At 52.2% G+C, this 21,260-nt stretch overlaps 4 protein-coding genes across 4 annotated transcripts; 1 reads left to right on the forward strand and 3 right to left on the reverse strand.

Annotated features, from left to right (window-relative positions):
• Positions 1–394: 394 nt before the first annotated feature.
• COL26b_013423 (uncharacterized protein) lies at positions 395–2,210 on the forward strand (the record flags this gene model as incomplete). The annotated part of the gene is made up of 2 exons (XM_053186039.1): positions 395–1,338; positions 1,391–2,210. 2 exons carry the CDS (start codon positions 395–397, stop codon positions 2,208–2,210), a joined length of 1,764 nt encoding a protein of 587 aa, XP_053030023.1.
• A 4,396-nt stretch (positions 2,211–6,606) lies between these two features.
• On the reverse strand, positions 6,607–8,217 carry COL26b_013424 (uncharacterized protein; the record flags this gene model as incomplete). Its single annotated transcript, XM_053186040.1, has 1 exon — positions 6,607–8,217. The coding sequence occupies one exon, from the start codon at positions 8,215–8,217 to the stop codon at positions 6,607–6,609; it is 1,611 nt and encodes a 536-aa protein (XP_053030024.1).
• Positions 8,218–13,004: 4,787 nt separating this feature from the next.
• Positions 13,005–13,932, reverse strand: COL26b_013425 (uncharacterized protein; the record flags this gene model as incomplete). The annotated part of the gene is made up of 2 exons (XM_053186041.1): positions 13,005–13,657; positions 13,725–13,932. 2 exons carry the CDS (start codon positions 13,930–13,932, stop codon positions 13,005–13,007), a joined length of 861 nt encoding a protein of 286 aa, XP_053030025.1.
• Positions 13,933–20,615: 6,683 nt separating this feature from the next.
• COL26b_013426 (uncharacterized protein) lies at positions 20,616–21,224 on the reverse strand (the record flags this gene model as incomplete). The annotated part of the gene is given in 2 exon segments (XM_053186042.1): positions 20,616–20,625; positions 20,642–21,224. Coding segments are annotated over 2 exon segments (593 nt in total), but the record flags the coding sequence as incomplete, so codon positions are not given.
• Positions 21,225–21,260: the final 36 nt, after the last annotated feature.

The raw sequence follows: 21,260 nt of genomic DNA on the forward strand, positions 1-21,260 counted from the left end.
TAACAAGGTTCCAACTTTCGCATTATTGGTAACACGCTGTTCAAGACAACTTCTATTGTGCGCGCAACACCCAGAGCTGCAAGGTGTCTTCTCACATCTTCCGCAGCAAATTTCATTCACGAACAAGATAGCTTCAGAGAAGCTTAAAAGAGAGACTTTGGGACCGGTATTCGGACTGAAGAATCAGGCGTCATCGTACCTTCCTACCAACTAAGTACACTTGCCACATCCAGATCTCTATCAGCTTCATCACGTACACGAAACATCACGAGCGTGCTTATTCAGGCCGTCCGTCAACAGCATCTCAGCAGCTTCCAACCACGAATTCTAACGTATTCGTCTGTGACCGCCCCGAGTCATCGTACCCTAGGAGCCCATTCATCCGGCCGGCGCCATGGCTTCATCAGCGGTCCCCAGTCCGGTGACCCCGCCATTCGACGAAATCTCCCAGAACCTCACCAACATTACCGGCGCCAGCAACGGCACAGCCGGCGCATCACCGGAATGGGATCTCGCCAGAGTCGCCAGCCTCCTGTCGATGGAGGGAAAACTCATCTTCTCCGCCCTCGCCATCATCTACGTCGGCGCGCACGGTGCTCTCCGCCGCCCCCCGTCCGCAGCTCCCCCGAAGCGGAAGAAGGGCGAGAAAGCTGACCGCAAGGAGGACGAGCCCATCACGGAGGGATTGATGCCCTCTGATGCCATCGTCTTTCCTCTTTTGGCGGGTGCCATGTTGATCGGACTCTACTACCTCATCCAATGGCTCCAGGACCCGGCTATCCTCAACAAGATCCTGCGCGTGTACATGTCCGTTGCGGGTGTGGCAAGTCTCACGACTCTGATGGCGCATGCGCTAAGAGTGGGCTCGGGTTTTGTGTTTCCAAACTGGGTTCGAGAGAAGGGTGTGTTATGCCGGGTTGACGATGACCGGGAGACATACGTCAAGACCAACGGCAATGACGGCGAAGAGACGGAGGTTATGACAACCGGCAACCCCCTGCCATCCCCTCTGCGCAAGATCTTCCCCATCACAGCAAAGATTAACCGCCTCCTCTGGGATGTCCGCCATCTCCTGATCGACGAATGGACCGTCAAGGCCAAGGTGCATGGCTTGTTTAGGGAGAAATTTCACCTGTCTGTCACGCACATTCTCGGTTTCTTCCTGGCTTTCGGCACGGTATCGGCGTACTACATGACCGGATCCCCTTTTCTCTCCAACATCATGGGTTATGGCTTCTGCTACGGCACGGCTCTGATCATGTCGCCGACGACATTTGGCACTGGCAGCTTGGTCTTGATGGGCCTCTTCTTCTACGACATTGTCATGGTATTCTACACGTAAGTTACCCCAAGCTCTGACATGCGTCGAACATCTGCTGACAGCCAACAGGCCCTACATGATTACTGTCGCCACCAAGCTCGATGTCCCCATCAAGCTTCAGTTCCAGTCCGCTTCTAGATCAAGCATTCTCGGCCTCGGTGACATTGTCGTCCCCGGCATGGTGATGTGCCTGGCGCTGCGCTTTGATATGTGGATGCACTATCAGCGCCAGATCAAGTATGTCCCGACTGATTTGAAGTCACACAAGCAGGACACCAAGTCTGGCGACGTCGTCACCGTCAGCGAGACTCAGCACGTTGCTGAGAAGGCTCCCTGGATCGACATCACTGGCTGCTGGGGCGACTGGTTCTGGTCCTCTACGTGGAGTGGCCTTCTCAAGGGCGACAAGGAGGTGGCGCCGACTGTCCGCGGTTCGACATTCAACAAGACTTACTTCAACGCTTCCTTGATCGGCTACGCCCTCGGCATGCTCTTCACACTCGCCATGTTGACCATCTTCAAGCACGGCCAACCCGCCCTTCTGTACCTCGTCCCCGGTGTCCTCGGCTCCCTCTGGCTCACGGGCTTGGTTCGTGGCGAACTCAAGGAGATGTGGATGTACACCGAGGACGGAAGCCTGGACACTCGGGACGTTGTCGTTGAGCTCGACGGCAACGGTAACGTTCTCAAGGAGATCAAGGATGACGAGAAGGATGAGAAGAAGCGCAAGGCCGAGGAGGAAGCGAAGCGGAAGATTGAGGAGGAGAAGGCCGCGGAAGAGAAGAAGTTGGCGGACAAACAGGAGGCGGAGAGGGATGCTGAGAGAAAGGAGTATAGCATCGTCTCGTTCTCGGTCACTGCTCCCCTTAGAAAGGTGAAGAGTCATTAGTTTGGTACGGGAGCTCAAACCTCCAATGTTGCATGGAGTTTATCGCATAGATAGGGCGGGGTTTAGAGGTATAAACATAACTATCTGATTGCAGGCCCAGAGCGGTTATTATGAAGCGCACTACAGTTTGTCGCCTGCCCGTGATATCTATTGCGCTATCAATTCCTTAAGTGAGGCTATCATCGTTTCTATCGTTGCTATTGTCGTTGTTATTGCTATTGTTGTTGTCGTCGTCGTCATCGTCGTCGTCGTCGTCGCCGCCGTCGTTGTTGTCGTTGTTCTTGTTGTTGTCGTCCTCGTCGTTATCATATACTGTCTGCTACTGGCTGCTGTTCTTGACCAATGTGAAATTGTTAATGTACCTATTGAACGAAAAAGGGGACGTACCTGCGCAGACCTTGGAAGCAGAGAATACAGTGAACAAGCGCGGCGACAAATGCAGCGCCGACCCTAAAGAAACAATGGCAGGGCCATGAATCAGTGCTATCTTTATCTTCGTTTACCTACGACCCCAGTCTGTTCTGTGGACTGTAGTGCCACATTACTATGACAGCTTCGATCTCAGCTTGAATTCTTATTCTTTTGTTCTTCTTCTCGTTATTGAATGGGCGGTGCCGTATGTTAGATAGACTGGGTAATTGACACTACCTCATGGTACCTGCTCGATCTCTAGATCGCGGAGGAACGGGAGCTTCGTGTTCTTATGGGCAGGAATCAAGGCTAAATCGAATAGGTCTGTGTTTTCTTATCCCAGGCCGATATAAATGGGACTAATACCTGTGTTGTCCTCAGCATACAAGTTCGGAGGGAGCGGATCGAGAATGTCGATGTCGTTGGGATTCGTATCTAAATCCCATGAGCAAGCACATGGAATCCAGTTCCATAGTTAGTAACCCGAGCGTACCTCGTGTATTAGAGACCCGCCGGGCATCTTTTCGGCATTGGATCATACATGGAAGCGTGGCTCAGATTTTTAAGCCAGTCCGCCGGCTGCTGCTGAATCTGGCAGAGCTCCCGAGCCTCGAAAATGCTAGGAAAGACCGGCCAACGAAGCGTGAAGGTACTATACTGGCAGTCATTGGGTCACCTTCCCTCGACGTTCAAAGTTGACCCAGGTAAGAAGGCGTGCCTGCCATTGAGGAAAGAAGTCCCCCGTGGTGACTTCCGCGGCAAGAGAAATGGGAGACCAAGGGGCACAAAATTCTTGCTGGTCGGTGGGAGTCTTTCCTGTTCTTCTTTTCTTCTTCACGACATCCTAAACCGCCATGGCTCAACTTTCAAAGATTTCTCGCCTGGCCACCGGCATGGGTGTGTTCCTCTGTTTTTGTACCGCATGGACTTTACCCATTACGGGGGTTTCTGTCTTGGCCAGTCGCGTCAGCGGAGACAAGTCTTCCTTCAGTTCCTGGCTCGTGTTCCATCTGGAGCTTTCCTTGGACTTCGCGGTCCTTGCAATGAAGTGGGAACTGGGGAACTTGTTGATGAGGCTGTACCTGGACAGTCAAGACGAGCCGATATGCGGGTACGAAGAAGGGCGGGTTGTCAAAGCGTTCTGTCATATACCCGATGGACTTCGCCGTTGGGTCCTTGGGTTCGGCGGCGTGCCGGAGGGCGATGGCTCGCTGCGAGCTGTATGATCGATGAAGCAATCGCCTAGCGTTGCGAAGTGGACGGTGACCCAACTTTGCGCGGATTTGTCTTGACAAAAGCAGAGAGGGGTGTCGTCACTCGGTGGACAGGAGGTCAAAAAAAAAAATATCGACGTAAGTCAAGCAACTCATTTGCCCGCCAAGTACTAACGCATGTCAAAGACATCATGGGCGGCGGTTCGTGTCGTTCCCGTCTCGCTCAGTTCCTCGGCCACGGCGCTTTCTCGACCTCCTCTATCCCACAACATGCTGGTCAGCAGTCAGGAACGACAAGGACAATAGTGACGACAGCGATAAAAAATATCGACGTAGGTGGAGCGACTGCTTTGCTCGTTTAGTGCTAATACACTTCGCAGACATCATGGGTGCGTGACGCCGGCTCTCCCAGCATCTCTCCCACAACAGGATGCACTACTTCGACAATGTCTTGGATCTCGTTGTTCGGCTCGACTTTCCTGAATATCTCCCAACAGCTTCACTCCCTACTTCATCCCAATATAACGTCCGCGGCGACGCAGTCTACCCGCCCTCTTGTGGCTATGTCTTCAGATACCCCCGGAACGCCGGCAACGACTTCACCACCCCCCTGACCTCAGCTACCCGGCCTCAGCCGCAACCACCCAGCTACCACAACATTTTGGGTCTCGCTGTTCTGCTCAGCTTCCCTGACCTTGGATCTTGCGGCAATTCTCACGCATCATGACGGACAACTACCTCGTTGCTTCTGCTCGGCGTGTCAGACCTTGGCACACCCTGGTGATGAACCACTACCAAAATGCGTCCAACTCCTGGCTCAAAGACAGCGAATCATTGCTCTTTATACACCCACAAGCGCAATACACATGGAAACATGATAAACGACAATTGTCGACGGCGATGAAATACCACATCCCTCCTCAGCCCGACACTGTCCAAGGCCGACGCTTCAGCCTCTAGGCAACACTCTCCAATCTCCAGAGGCACCGCGCAACAAATTAGTTATCTTCGAAGGCCCGGATATCGGATGAACACAATGAAAGATTAAATTACAACAAGACCACCTTGGGATACATTTTGAGTACGTATGATCAAACCTTGTCTCTCAAGCATGAACAGCGACTGACCTACCGGTATAGTCTTGGATAAAATCTGGTTACTGCTGGGGAACAGCATTATGGGAAATTCAGAAGATTTGAAAGGAGGTGGAGAGAAATTCGTTGCCGGGAGTGAATGTACGGGTTGAATATTCCAGAATAAATGGACCAAAGTCCTGTTCAGCAGCAATTCACATGCTTCTTCTAGACAATGGCTCTTAAACAGCTTGTGATCTACTAGAAATGTTCACGCTCCGTTTATTTGGAATCCCGCGGCTCCTGCCCCGACGCAAAGGCTTGACTGAGACCTTTGCAATCCATCGCAGGCGGTGCTATGTGCCTGCCGTACCACTCCTTAGCCGAAGATACCCCATTCCCGTCAAGTGTGTGAGGTAACAGAAATGCACAGCAGTCTCCTGAAAGCCTGAATATCCAGTAAAATATAATTGCAATATACACAACTGAGAAAATCTTAGCCTCTGAGCGCACATACTCCCAATACGGACATGTCCAGGTGGTTGCCGTATTCTTGAGTGACGCAAAGTGAGCAGTTCCGCACAAGAATGGGGTGCGTTTATCACTGCATCCTGCCGAAGGGACAGGTTCTTGGCGGAGAACTTCAAGTGCACACACGTAGTGTGCTTCTTCTACCAACTTAAAAGGTAGACAGGAAAGCTCGGGCTCTTTGGATCTTCTGTCAGAGAACTGGGTCACAACCTCGTAGTACAATCGTGCGAACGTGCGAAGCTCGTCATGCTCTCCTGGTGTTATTGTTCCCAGCTGATGTGAGCCTGATGGAACTCGGACGCCTAGCATGCGTAGAATCTGCCGAGCATAGAGCTCTATATCAGGCACAAGTTTGTGGTGTCGGTTGGCAAACGAGCAAATGATCTCGAAAAGCCAACGTATTGGAGGATACTGTTCAGAGGGATACGTATAGGCGGGCAGTTGCTTTCGAACGATGCAGCCGGCGAGAGCGAGAGCAGGCCGCGCTGTAATCGTCCATAGTGCGACAAGAAGAACCCTGGTCGACAGAGGGACGGCGCTAAACATGAAGTTGTTGAAAGGAATAAGGAAGGCGAAATGCTGGAAGTCGACGAAGTGACCGCTGCTGAAGTCTCCACGAGACAGACCGATAACACAGTCTATAGGAAGAAAGACGACGAAGGTGACCACACCTGTTGTCGCATAGAATAGCAGGGCATAGACGAGCCATTCTGCGAAGACGCTGCGACAGAAACGAGACACACAGCGCAAAGTGGCTTTTGCTAACTGCATTGAGGAGCAGGGAAGCGTCTCTTAGGCGGCATGGTTGATTGATGTGGCCTTTGCTCCATGGCGCAGTTGTACTCAAGGAAAAACAACCGGCCAGAAAGGCTTGGTAATATCCAATAGGTTTCAGATCTTAAAGTGAAAGTCTGCGCTCTGCGAAGGGCGCCGTGAGCAGTTGGAAATCAGGAAGGTATGAAGGGTTTGCGAGGTTGATTGTCGGAAAATTTCGTCTCTGTTTTAGCGACTCTTTCGGTTCGACGCCACCATTAAAGCCAGGAGCCGACTAGATGACATCAGGATTCGCCCCGAAGTTGAAATTACAGGAAACTCGTGGACGGTTCGGATATTTTGATCATGAGAGTCTTCAATTTGATCTACAGTGGTGTTTTCCTGGTCATAGCTCTACAGTCCGTAGACTACATTCTCGTCGAAGAACACCAAGAGTGCCTCGCTACCCCTGACATCCACCGTACCGTCGACTTTCTCGATAACCATATCTCCTACAGGCTGACCTTGAGGGAATGACTGGCCACCGAATGTTGCCAGGTTGGTGTCGCCGGTGTTCACATAGGGCGCCGTCATGCGCTTCGCATAGATGCTCTCCCCCTTTGCAGCATCCGCAAGAGAAGTCAGATCAACGCTGACAGTGAAGTCGGAGGTAGAGTTGGCGTAGTAAGGCTTCAAGTTGACGAGGGCAATCTTGGAGATGGCGCCGTCAACGTAGAAGGCATAAGCGGCGAAGCTCTCGGAGTCGACGCCAGAAGGCGCCTCGAGAGCGCGGACCTGGGTCCCCTCGACGGCGAACGCCTCGGCCATGAACAGCTGGGCAAGGAACGACGGCAGCGCTCGGGCCGGACCACGCTTGAGGCTGTCGCGCGGGTAGAGCATCGAGTACGTGCTGTACCCAGGGCTGCCGTTCTCGCCGGGGGTGTTGCTCTGGTCGCTGGACTGGAGCACCAGCGTGGCGCCCATGTGGAGGTGCGTCGCGGAGGCGTTGCGGGTGGCGTAGATGAGTTCGCTGTCAACGACCCAGAGGGCTTGCGCGAAGGTGTCGGTGACGTTGGGCTTGCCGGAGCACGAGACGGAGTTAAACTCGCCAATGTTCCAGCTCTTGCCGACGTCGAGCGCCGCGCGGGCGGAGGGGTAGATCTCCTCGTCGCAGTAGCGCACGAGCTCCGTGTGGTTGAGGATGTTCTCGATCGTGGCGCGCACGTTGCGGGCCGGGTCGCAGGTCGAGAAGGGGTACGAGTGGATCGAGTAGACGCCGACCTGGTGCTCCGAGTCGACGCCGGCTGGGATGAGGGCGATCGGCCGGACCTCGAGGCCGGAGTCGTCGGTGGTCGCGGAGGACGCCCACCAGCGCTCGCTGGTGAGGTTGTTGGTGCCGGTCTCGTTGACGGCGGCGTCGATGGCGTGGGTGTACTCCTTCCACTGGTCGACGTACGCTTGCGTTGAATAGTTCCAGCGCGTGGAGGCGTAGTTCGTCGGCTCGTTGCCCAGCTCAAAGTACGAGATTTTATCGCCCTGGTACTTTGTAGAAGCTACCGCGAGGTCCCTCGCAATGTCCAAGCTCTCGTTGCCGAAGTTAAGTGTCGAGATGAACTTCGTGCCCTCGGGGAAGTTGTCCCAGCTCTTGTAGTAGTTCGGACCGACCGTCGTCCGCCACACGCCGCCTTCGGGGCTGGTAGTCCGGACTGAGTCGGGGCCTTCCGGATCGAAGATCATGCTGTCCATGGTGATGCCGCCGGGACGGATGACGGGGTGTCCTCCATGTTCGTGGATACGCTCGAGGAGCCCAAAGGTGAGGTTGTTCGGGGTCGTGGAGTTGCCAAAGAACTCGACCCAGAAGGCGGGCTCAAACGAGAATGAGGCGAATGAGTTGGTGTGAGGGATTGAAGCTCCTGCAGCTGTTCTCGGCACGTTCAGGGTTGAAGCGCTCGAAGTCGAGCTTGCCGGAAGAGCGTGGGCTGCGCGAGCGGCGAGCAAGGCCGTGGCACTCCAGAGAAGACCCATGATGACAGGCTACTGTGTTTCGAGGACGGAAGAGAAACCTTAGACATGGAAAGACTGTTCAAGCGCATGGAGTCACCTCATAGCGCTCTTATATCATGGCTGTATGTTGCCACGGACGGACAAGATTGTACCGACAAGACGGAAAATGACGATGCCATGGTGCCCGGGTCAACGTGAATGGACTCGCTAGTGTCTTCTGATCCTTCTGAGTGCAGAAAGTGACCCTGTCATGGTGCATGGCATCATGGGCAAGCCACTTGCCAAGGGATGTCACCTTTTCAAAGCCAAGTCAAGATGATTGAAGGCCATGATTGGCGCGCCAGAGGTCATCGTGGGGAAGCGGGGAAAGCTCACCCCACCGACCCCAGATCGCGCACGACGTTGATGCGGGGATCTCGGCTCCGAGATTCCGAGGAGAATGTTGACATTGAGCTAGCTAGTAAAGATTGTACAAATACGAGACTAAGAGACAATGTGGGCTGTCATAGGCTGCAGCTGACTCTGGGCGCGGTGTCTGCCATGTGCTTTCTGGGTTGGTTCCCAGGTTTTGGCTGTCTCGAAACCCTCTTATAAGTTCTCGTTGCTGTCTGAATCGGCTTCCAAGCCCTCATTCGACGTTTCCTTCAACTTGCGGTGACAAGCCGCGTACAAGTTGATGTAGAACTCATCCCGAGCCGCCTTTGCTGCAGAGTTCCAGTGCTCGTCTCCGACCGAATCCCGAAATACAGGGCTTGACCTCTCTTTCCAAGCCAGATAGGAACGAGACGCGCTTTCCCGCCATGACTGTCCTGAAAGCTGCGGAAAATACTGTTCGAGCGTTGATGTGTAACGAGTGACTCCAAACTGTGGCATAACCATCTCCCATGTCTTCATTTCCCACCGCACCATGGCCTGGATGTCTGACTTCTGTCTCGCAGGAAACACTTCCCGCGGTTTCCTATCGACGAAAAGAGTGACCATACAGTCGATTGCCTGCTCCAGATGACTACACCAAGTCGAGCTTTGCTGGCATGGCTCATATTTGGGTCTGTAGTCCGGTTGATCTTGCATCGTCAGGTGTGACTCGCTTCCGCTTTCCTGACTGTCGCTACAGTTCTCATCGTCGCTTTCGTTCTTTTCGTCCTCGTCGTCTTTATCATCCTTCTCACTATCATCTTTATCGTCCTTGGTCTCCGAGTCGACTATCATACTTGTCTCAGCCCCGGTCTGCTCGGCGATTGTCTTTTCATTACCAAGCTCTTCGTCGTTTGTTTCTTGCCGCAAAAGATTCCCAGGATCAAGGAGTACCAAACCATCGATCTCTTTCTCTGGTATGAAGACGCGCGGAACAGGTTTCTCAACCTTAGCAACCGGAAACTTCTGTTCCATAAACGCGAAGACAGGAGGTAGCCGTAGAAGCCTCGTAGTCATTCCGTCTGCAAGACGGACGGGCTTGCCATCTTCGTCTTTGTCTTTGAAAGTAGGGTTTCCATCTCCGTCAAGGGGTAATGATGAAGGGTCGTTTTCTTCCATGTACTTCCAGACAGCTTCGAGGCGATCTTGCTCAGAGAGTATTTTAGCTTCAAAGCCATAAAGGAGATCATCCTTGCTGGTGATTGAAATCATGCCGTACTGTGATGACTCATAGGTCTTTCGCCGAGGGTGGACACCTTTGGGATACACTCTGATGGCCTCAAGCCGCAGCGGTACCCCGATTCCATTCTGTGAGACGAGGTATCCTGCCCATGCCTCCACGCGGTGGTGGATTCCCCATGATTCATCGTAGTAGAAGTGCATCACCGTTGCCAAGTCGTAGGCTGCCCGCGCCACAATCTCGATTCCTCGGTTGATTGTACCAGGTTGCCAAAGGATTTCGTCGAAGAATATGGAAATGATGTTGACGACGGCTTTCTTAGCCCAATGATGATGAGGGATACCAGAGAAATGGTGTCCGATGATCATTCCAATGGCTTGATCGAGGCTTTGTAGTCTCTCTACCCGTTCGTCATACGTCTCCTCTCTCACGCCTGCCTGTTCCTGTTTTGCATTATTCGGAAGGTCGAGGGTGTCGTACGCCTGCTGGAGAGAAAGTGACGTTTCATCCCAGAGAAAATCAGGAGCGAGTGCCTCTCTAATTTGACCCTCTCGATCAAGAAGGACAGTATCTTCCTGACCAAATTCTAAATCAACGTCTCCTTTGTTAGCTACTTGGGTGTCTCGAAGAATGCTAAGAATGCCAATATTGCCAGTACTTGCTGCACGAAGAGCAACAGCCTTCGCATCTTGCCCATTCAAGTTGAGCAAAGTGACATCGGCGCCCCTCGCCAGAAGGCTACGCATAATACTGTAACGGTTTAACTTGGCAGCGATATGGACGGCTGTATTGCCCCGCAAGTCAGTCGCGTTGATCGGCGCGCCTGCGTCGAGAAGCCCGTTGACAACGTCGGCAGATCCGCTAATAACCGCACAATGCAACGGCGTCCCGTACACATTGTTCCTTAGATCCAATATCGGCGATTTCTTTAGAAGACCCTCTGTAATTGCACAAGCGCCCATGAGACAAGCTCTGTGGAGGGGCGAAAGTCCTTCCTTATCGGTGTGGTCAATATTTACTCCCTTTTCTAGAAGCAAATCGCAGTTGGCCGAAGACGCGCAGTAATGGAGAGGCGCTCGACCCCATTTATCCTCTACATGAAGTAGCCCGGGACGGCTCTCTAGGATCCATTTGGTGATGAGACCTGAGGCTCCAGTCACTGCGAGGTGGAGCACAGTTCTTCCTAGATGGTCTCGAGACGGCGTTGTGGAGGGCTGAAGATCTCGAGTTTGCGACTCGATGAGCTTGGGAATCAAGAGGGCATCAGCAACATTCCGTCTTGCCGCTAGTTGACAAGCAAAGTGGAGGGGATAGGTGAGAATGTTGGGGTCGTGCGGCGAGCGAAGCGGTGTCTTTGCAAGTCCAGGTTCAGCTCGCAGAAGAGCTGCAACAACATCCGCATCCTGCAAGTCAATGGCCTCCATAATGGCTGTCCTTCCATCTGAATCATGCATATTCAGAGACTGTTTGTCTTTGATGAGCATGATCGTCTCGTCTAGCCTACTAGCGCGACTCGAACCGTGCATGGCAAGCCGCTCGAGGGGCGTGGAGAGACCAAGAACGCAACCGAGTAGCCCGAGGCCTTCCCAGTTCTGAGACTCAGAACTTCGCATGAGTTCACGCAAGATATCGCTGCAATGATACTTCGCTGCGACGTGGAGGGCTGCCCATTGGGAACGGGAGTCTTCTGGTGGGTATTGAGACTCGTTGTAGACATGGGCGAACGGGCTTGCACCTAAGGCGAGGAGTACCTTGACCGCTGGGAGGCAGTTGACTGATATGCTGAATGCGAGTGGAGTTCCCAGCAGCTGGGTAGGCCATTGTAGATGAGCTTCGCGAATTGTACTTGCGGGGACATTGACTAGACGCTGTGCCAGCTCTCCTGAAAGCTTTTCGGTAATGTCTTCAAAAGCGGCTGGGTCCCGAACCATGAATAACCAATGAAATGGACCGCATCCGTCAGAAGTGCAAGAGGCTAAGGATGCTCCCTCGGACAGGAGATTCATGGCGGTTGCTGGATCCCCATCAAAAAATGCCTTGGCCAGGGCGGGCATTTCCTCCGCCAAGGCTCCTTGCGCTCGCACCAACGCCGAGAGTTTTGTGACATACGATTCGTCTCTCGGCTCCATGACCGCGTCTGTCTCGGACTCAAATAGATCACCAAAGACTGCGGCAATAGGGTGACCTTCAGAGCGAGCGGTCTTCGCAAATTTGTGTGACTCTTGTAAGTCTCGCTCTGTTCCAAACCCCAAGTAGTAGCAAAGCGCAATTTGCCAGCTTATTGGACCTTTCTCCTTCGCCTGGTTGCTGGAGTGAGTCTGTTGAAGTCCCTTGAATATTTGCTGTTGGTGATCCCAGAGAACCTCTTTGCCTGTGTCTAGACGGAACATCTTGAGAAGAGTTAGATATGTGCTTCATATTTATGGCCAAGATTCGGATTCGGATGGGTTGTATGCTCTATGTGAGCGTATATCTCTCCCTGCCCTGGCGAGCAGGGACGAGACGGACGACGACAGAGATGATAAGGTCAATAGGGACTACAAGGATAACAGAGACGACAAGAACGACGGCAGGGACGAAGAACGACAGAAAAGGCAAAAGGGACAATTGCAAGGAACACAAGACAAATGGGGACATTAGAACTGATGGTAGTCCACTCAGGAAGAAGCACCCTTCTAGATACCAAAGCTCAGGAATGCTTACCTCGTATGTTGGAGTAGGGACGTCAAAGTGTAGTGCTAAGTCAGCTTCAAGGCCGCGTAGATCCCCGGCACTAGATACATCAGCGGCCAGAAATACCCAAGTCGTTGGCTAGAAGACTCACGTCCACCTGGTGTAGAGCGGTAGATCCCTTACGCTTGAAGCTCGTTTCGATGGATCTGCTTGGATAGTCCTGTGGAGAACGATTCGGATGAACATGGCGGTCCCCAGTTGTTTGGCGGGCATGCATTGCTTGGCGTAGTCCGGGAGTTTCGATGGATCGATATGAGTTCGATCTATCGTTTCGACATGTTTATGCCCGTGATTTGCGAGCCAAGTTGTGTACTCCTGGCCGCCCAAGCAGGCTTCCCACACCATAAGGCCAAAAGCCCAAATGTCGCATTTCAACAGGTCTCTGCGTTCTATTGGGAAAAGATCCTGCGTCTTGACCTCAGGAGCGTTGTAACTGTGATTACCATTATAAGCCAGGCACCGAATCATGACCGTGTGCGACTTACAGAAGAGTGCCCCCGTACTTAATGATCTCGTCATCGTCACTCTGGCTGCCTGCCGTGTCATTCAAGATAATTGCGTGACCGAAGTCTGTTATCTTCGCAAGAGCCTTGGTTGGGCGATCCCAGGACGGGAAGACCAGTGCATTATCCAACTTGACATCGCCATGGACTATGCCACATGTATGCAGCGCCGACAAGGCCGAAGATACGTCGCCAAGCAGAATCTCTACGTCGGCAAGACGAGGCTTGGCTGTTTTGATGTACTCTCTTAGTGTCCCAAGAGGTGCGTATTCGACGACGAGGTAGGGAATGACTGATGCTCCGCGAAGGCTCCATCCATATCCGAGTGCTGATGGGAGGTTAGGGTGAGCTCTCAGTGGAGGATGTCTCATAATCTGAGCCTCGAAAATGACCGAGCCCAGTCTACGGCGGAATAGCTTGTCATCAGATACATCGTTGATCTTAAGCTGCTTGACGGCGACACAGTCGCCTCCCTTGACCGCACATCTCTTCACGACGTAGGTCTCGCCTTCACCTAGTACTTCCTCCTCAGTGAGCTCCTCTTGCGGGTATCGTCGTAGGTTAAGAGCGCTAACGACTCGGAGAACATCATCGAGACCGTGAGCATTTTGGCGCTGTTGTTCAGAAAAGACTGCGCAGGTTAAACTGGATGTCGAAGTCCGCGATAAGAATGTGTTCCAGCTTAGCGTTGTGCCAACCGATTTTGTTCGATGGTCCATGGCCTCTAATTAGTAGCTGGTCGTCTCCCTCGCCGCTGTCTTTGTCTTCGTCGTTGTCACTGTCGTCGCTGTCGTCGTTGTCGTTGTTATCGTTGTTGTCGTCCCCGTCGTCGTCGTAGTTGTAGTCTTCGTCGTTGTTATTGTCGTCGTCGTCGTCATGATTGATGACCTCGCGACAATGCCCCATGTATTAGCGAGAAATTATGTTTGATTCTATTTCTCTCATGAGGTTGCACTAATAATTTTAGGCAGCACTGAGACAGCGTTGAAGCTGCACACGGAGAAGGTCCATGACTGTTCTGAAGAGCAATCTGATTGGGTGACCCGAGGTAAGCAGGCCTAGTCAGCAAAGAAGGTCGCCGCCGGAGGGCGCCGGCACTAGTGAGAAAGGCCAATGAACATGCCTTGAGCCGATTGACCAAAGGATGATTGACCCTTGCCCACAAAATTACAACGGATTACTGTGAGCATCAGATAGGTTCAAGCTTGAGTGCAGGCGTTCACATGGATGCAGAAAGCCCGCGGCGTACCGGTGTCAGGTAGCCTGATTTAAGGCTGACACACCACCACACACTTTCAGCTTGGCAGTGACAACAATTTTCAGCCATTCAGGCTGTGCTGACAATTTGACTCCATTTTCGCGCCAAGGCCAAAACCTCAATTGAAAGTCGAGAGACTTCTCTGAGCTGAAGTGGATACAGACTTCCATCTGTATTTGAGCCAATCTCTTATGAAGATCAAAGTAGTTTAGGTTAAAGCAGGTTATAGGGTCCCCTGGCGAGCCAAACGTCTAACAGAATAGAGTGAATAGGTGTTGTCCTTCAGCAGTCACCACGGCTTTGACTACGACGCCACCCACAGCACACACAATCCTGGGAGCTAGATGGATGAGGATCGCAGCCCGAACGATGAGCGTGATGCCGCCCGATCCGAATCAAAGTCGGGAAAGGACCCCAATAACAACAGAACAGGAAGTGTTAGTTATACATCGCCCTCGTTGCTAGCTTCTCACTAACGCGAACCTCACGATAGGCCAGTTTCCACTCACAACAATCAGTAGATCATGGCTCCTCTAGCACTTTTGGGGGGCACTCTAGGTATGTAAAACATGTATTGAAAGTCGATAAGAAAGCTTATGATGGCGTGGATCAAAAGCGTCTCGGGCCCCCAAACTTCTGAGATACGTCAGAGTCGTCAGAGTCGTATCGAATATGCACAGATGTACCCAAGCCATGCTTACACGCATCGGGAGAGCAACTCCATTGCCAATGCTTCTGCGGCTGTAAGCAGAGCCAACAGTTACTTTCCTCGGAGTGGCAACCTGCAACAAACATATTATCCCCAGCTTCTCGACCTCGGCCTCGACGATGATTACCCACAAGTGCACAGGGGCGGGGAACTGAGTTCCTATTCAGAAAATTACAGTTCTTATCTTTCTGATTCAAAGGCTAGAAGACACAACCAAACTCTGTCTAGCAGCAGAAATAAGCCAAAAAAGCCTGCTCTAAACGAACAAGATCAGGGCCAAGTTCACAATACGGCTATAAATTCAGAGGTCATCTCGCAGGAAACTTCTACTGCTCAAAACGATAAGAATTATGATGACATTGCCATCACTATTACTTGCGAGTGGGAGATCCCCAAGTTATGTGTGGACAACGATGAGTTACCTGCAGAGCCGTTGGAATTCAATGTTCTGGACTTCTTGTCCAGCTTTATCATCATTACTGGAAATGAGGATGGTTTTCAGTGTGCTACCTGTCTCGACGGTGTCACTGACCAGTGGCGCGAAATCGGGCGTAGTGCTCTTCGAGCCGTGAGCATGGCAGTGGAACTAGCTCTATCCTCGGAAAGGACTGGAGGACCACAGCCCAAAAAGGCCCATATTCTTCAAACCGAAGATGGGTTGGAATTTGAGATTACGAACATTACCGGGCACTCTGTTGACTTTTGTGTCACGGGATCCCTACTGAATCATGAGAGACGCAACCTGGTCGATGCAATTGGTTGGATTTGTTCAGCCATGAGACCGATTCCGCCACAATTATCCACAAGTAATGGGGGTATCTTCAGATCGGCCACTTCGCAGGTAGGAACCGGTTTTTCAAACTTTCGCTTCAACTTGCATCCTCTGGAGAAATGGTCGCCCAATACGTCAGATGAATCCACTTGCTGGACAACGTTGTTCAAAAGTGGCGTGGTTGCTTGGAGACCTCTCTGTCGTCAGTGGGGTAAGGGCATCGAGATGTCGTTTGAAATGATGGTCGATCTGGCATCTGTGGAGAACTACTACTCGCTCAATGGAGGCTTGGTTCTACTTGGGTACAAGACAGCTCTGATCCCTGTTGATTGGAACAAAGAAGCAGACAGCTTTCAGTGGCATTTCGAGATTATGGAAGACTCCGCAGCAAGCTTCGTACAACTCTCTTTGCTCAAGGCAACTCAAAAAGAATGGACGAAACTTCAACATCCTTCTCAGTTTCGAGAAGCCAGGTGTTTTATCGGATGGTTCGAAGTCGCGCACGTCATGCTTGGTACCCGCGAATTACTTGAGAGACAAGAACAGATCTCTTGGAGCGGAAGCGAACAATGTCGAGAGACCCTGCACTCAGAAGGGTACGAAGGCGCGTTGCAGATGTCTTTCAGTTTTGCTCCCATCAGCCTTGGGTTTCAAGGCGTGAAAACATACAGCAAACGTTCCAACGTCCGAAGATATACTCCTACGGATAGTTACAGATCGACACTCGCGGAATGCAGACGAAAGGTAGCATTGGTAATCGATTCTGCTACAGAGCAAGCCTGGCTTGTGCCATATCTCAGTTTGATTCTGCACCTCTGCCACAGATACTTTGAAAACACCAGCACGGAGCACACTACGCCGAATCCGATACCATTCGCTAAGCCTTCTTGCAATGGCCATGAGGCATCCACTCAGGCTTTGCGGAAGCCGTCAACATCAGAGAGGAGCCAAAGCGAGGGTTCATATTTGCCACAGAACTCATGTCAATTATCGAACCACCCATGACGGGTACACCCTTGAGCAAAGTATGCGTCTCAGGATCAGTCGCAGGCTCATGGCAGGAAATTGTGAAAAGCGTTGATGTAATGGGAGTCTGCGCTGGCCTCGGAAAGGCAATCATGCCAGTCTTCAAACCTGGAAACGCCTGTTCTAATTGCTCCACTCTTCCAGAGAATGGATTCTATCTCGCGGCGCACATGCGTTGCCTGGACGCACTTGCTTTCAGAGCCCGAAGCGGTGGCACTGTCGATGGAATTGTGGAAGGCAGTTGCCCACTGGGCGATAGCAAGACAATGTGGCAGTGTACTGCCAATCCATGGAATACGTGTCACGGCCCAGGGCATACATCGATATGGGAGAAAAGCCCGTCATGTCAGATTCTTCAACACATATCGACCGGACAGTTGAAAACAAAAACCAAACCTGTACCAAAAGCTCCAGTCACGAAAGATGGTGTCGTTGTATTTGGAGATCGACATAGAGCTCACCATCCGATGAAAAGATTGCTCGGGGGTGGCAGGGACTACATGCAGGCCAAGTTGACGACATTGAGGCCGTTGGTACCGCAACCATCACAAGCAGGATCCCCTTAAACACGATGAAAGGACGATATAGAGAATGACAGAGGGGATAACAGAGGGGATAACAGAGGGGATAGCAAAGAGGATAATACTTATAAGGATATAGTGGGTTGAATATTAATCAACCAAGATATGCTAATCCTCTCCCTAGCCTTGCACTCTTTTAGCTATGATTATTAGCACGCTCCTTAGCACTTCAAACTAGAGGACTAAATAGTATAATGCAGAAGTTATTATAGCTAACTAGTAACTTCTAATTACTAGCCGGCATGAGGTGCGAATAGCTTCCGAATTAATAATCGAGCTATGCTGCATGCTTTGAATTAATGTCATTTTCGTACTAGAAGCGTATGGTGTTGTCCTGCAGAAGATGTACATGTTTTAGCTCGCACATCTCCTTCGATGTTTACTCCGGCAAAGCGGGAGAAGTTACAACAGCCTACGATCCAACCGAAAACTCTGGCCTCACACCTTCTGTGTCGTGAGGGCCTTCACTGACCTTCCACTATTTTTTCCAAAAGACTTCAAGATGTTGTGGATAGCAACCGATGAATGAGTAATCGATTCCTCGACGAAAGGACGCTTTGGTGTGCTCTCGGGTGTATTAGTGCTGTCACAGAAGTTGGTAGAAGAACTCACATCCGCGATCTGAGTAGGACGGCCGAAGACATTTAGCCACCGGGAATTACCTCTTCGGTCCAAGTAATAAGGAAAAGCAATCGGATGTTTACTGCCTAGGGCGCAGGGCTACCAATCTACTTTGGAAAGGTTCTTCAGCTACCTTGCGAGTGCGCAACACGAACCTTAAAAAGAAAAAAGAAAGTGTGTTAAAACGAAACAACATATCAAAAGGGTTCCAGAATATTTATGAGCTTCAGATAATTTTCTGCTTACTTTTTCTTTTCTTTTCTAATACTTGTAATTTGCTGTTGTGGTCAAAATCTTCTTTCGTTCTTCAGCGACGTTGACATCGAATTTCGAACCATCACTTATCGCAAAGATTCATTGAACCGATTAGCACATAAGGTGAACCAACGATTCTGACCTCAAACGCCATAACACCATCGGGAAGGATATCAAAATCTCCACAGCAGACATGGCTGGAGGAAGTTTCTCTTCCTTTTCCCTCCTCCCGGGCGAGATTCGAGATCAGATCTGGGACTTCTCAACACGTCCCATCGGCGCCCGCGGAGTCCAATACTTCTCAGCTTTGGACGCGTGGGAAAACACCAGACTGATTCCAGAAGCATTCAAACGACACACCATCAGCCGGACCTCAGAGAATCAGAACCAAATTCTTGCAGCCCCCTTAGTAGGAAACGAGACATCTTGCCCGTCCTGGTACGACGCCAACCGGTCGACCTATGCTATCGATGCAGGACTTTGGACCGCATGCAAAGAGTCGCGCTCGGCGATGTATCGACGCTACAGGCCGGAGGAATGGCTCGGCCTTCGGAAAAGACGACGCAAGCATTACGACAACAATCAGATAGATCTTTATGCTTCGATAATAACTAGCGGCTCGAAAAATGAGCAAATGCCGGCAACCTTCAATGTTGAGTCCGACGGGAGAACCCAATCTTTGACTATCTTACCCGGGCACGATCTCATACATCTCTCACCGCAGGAAACCCGAGCGGATTGGAGGACGTTAATTCGATACATGCCTTTTTCGTCTCCGTAGTTCGGCTTCGGTGGGATCCGCCACGTCGCCATGGACTTTGATCCATCGTGGAGCCTTGAGGAGCTTGGAAGATATCGGTTGGGGCGGGAGCGCAGTATGAACTTTGAAGAGCACACCGAAGAAGACGCGTTGGACGATCTTCGTTGGGAGATGTACGACTGTTTGGTTGAGGCTACACGAGAAATGTACTATTTCTCGAACCCGACGGTATGGCTCGTGGACCATCGTCTTCGACGCAAGAGCACGGTTCTCGACGAACACATGACGGAAATGGTTTTTAGGCGCTATAGATCGTGAAAAAATGAGCAGCTAGTCTTTCACGCGGCTGGCTGTAGGTACTACGCCATGCCTGAGCATTATGCCTCTCAATTTTGTGGTTACGACGCCGAAGATGATCCCGGTTGCGACGATGATGTGTTTAGCTTCGTGAGTGAGCTGGAAGACGTGGGCGCTCGACAGGAGGCTTTGGAGAACCGGGGCGATGACAATTGGTTCGACGACGAGAAAAAATATTATGCGACGACCCTAAGAATTTTGGTATGTGAAAGGGACCATACCTAAGTTTTGGTTTTCAGGCATGGATAACTACAGAGCCATAGCTATCTTAAAGAACCTTCTTCGTCTTTGATAATAGTATTCATTGACGTCAATGCTTTCCCATCTCATCGATCACTACCCCCCACCTTTTCAGCTTCGTGTCGTTTTCTTTCGGAATCCGAAACTTGTAGACATAGCCCATTGAAACCATGGCGAATTCTGTGTGCTTAATCATTTGGTTCTTGACGCACGACTTAAGCACGGCGGTAGCATATAGTCCGCCCGAGAAAACTTCAAGAATGATAAGTTACGAGTTCTGGCCCTGAATAACTCAGGTGATCACCCAACAGTTCAACCTCAAGGAGTCTGCGGCTGTCCATCCAAGGGCCTGGAGTAATTCAACACCGAAGCCCTAGAGAACCTCTTCTCAACCCTCGCCTCATACACAAAGCCCGGCGAGCCTAGATCCTCAACCTCCCCTCCGACTTCCTCGGAATGTCTCTCCTCTCCAACAGAGCTCCCAGAAGACTCGTTGCTCGAAATGGATAACGAAAGTCTATGTCCCCTGAAACTTGCCTCGTCATCCCTCACGCTCTTCCGGAGAGGCGCGGTTGAGATGGGAGACATGAGGAGACTCGATGGGCATCGTGGGCGTTCGGATACGACAATAGAATCGGGATGTGTTTCGGGAACGATTCCTGTATCAAGTCGACGAAGACGATACTCCTACACAAGTTAGCACAGTCCATATCCAGCGCAGTTCAAAATCCTCACCTCAAGCCCATCCCTCTCACTTTTCTTCTCCGCCCTCACCACATCCCACGTCCTCGCCATCAAAATCCCAACCCTAACCAACCCCGGCACCACAAACACACCCACCAAAACCACCGCATGAACACCCAGCACCACCAACCCCAGCACATTCCTCGTCCTCACCTCCCCAACAACACCCGGCAGAAATCCCACAAAGATCCCCAAAACAACCAACCGCGCCGCGCTCAGCGCCCCGCCGACCCTCAAAACCGGCACGCACCGCCACGTGAAGCCCATCACAAGCAGCTGCACAACCTCGCACGCCGCCAGCACAAGCACCTGCACCACCCCGGCCCCCGCCATCTGCAGCCCGCCCACCGCCGCGCCGCGGACGAACATCAGCGCGAACATGGCCATGGCGTACCGGTCCTGGCTGCGCGACAACCTGCCCGGCGTCTGCGGCGTCTTGGACGCGTCGAGGAGAAGGTAGCCCATGTTCCGCGGCGAGTTCTGCGTCACGCCCCACCACAGCGCGGCCACCAGCAGGGCCACGACGAGGGCTGTGAGCACGGTGTGGTAGAGGGGCAGGAAGGCCGCGGCCGTGAGCTGGTAGGTTGACCACGCGGCCACGGGGGTGAGGAAGTAGGTGAGGAAGACGCGGAGGACGGTCCAGACGGTGCCGCGCAGGCCGGGGTCGGTGGTGCCGCGGAGGCGGGCGGCGCGGGCGCGGTTGCTGGGGCGGCGGAGGGCGAGCTGGGCGGCGGCGGCGGTGGCGAGGAGGAGGAGGCCGACGAGGGTGAGTATGTTGGCCCAGCTGCGGGGCGTGACGGGGGCGCCGAGGATTTGGGTCATGAGCTCGAGGCCCGGGGACGCGGTGAGGGTGCCGTTGACCTCGTAGAGGGCGTCTTTGAGGCCGAAGTAGGGGGTGGCGGAGTGGACGG

This window comes from Colletotrichum chrysophilum, assembly GCF_026319265.1.
Source record: "Colletotrichum chrysophilum strain AFK26 chromosome Unknown scaffold_229, whole genome shotgun sequence".
In the NCBI taxonomy this organism is placed as follows: Eukaryota; Fungi; Ascomycota; class Sordariomycetes; order Glomerellales; family Glomerellaceae; genus Colletotrichum; species Colletotrichum chrysophilum.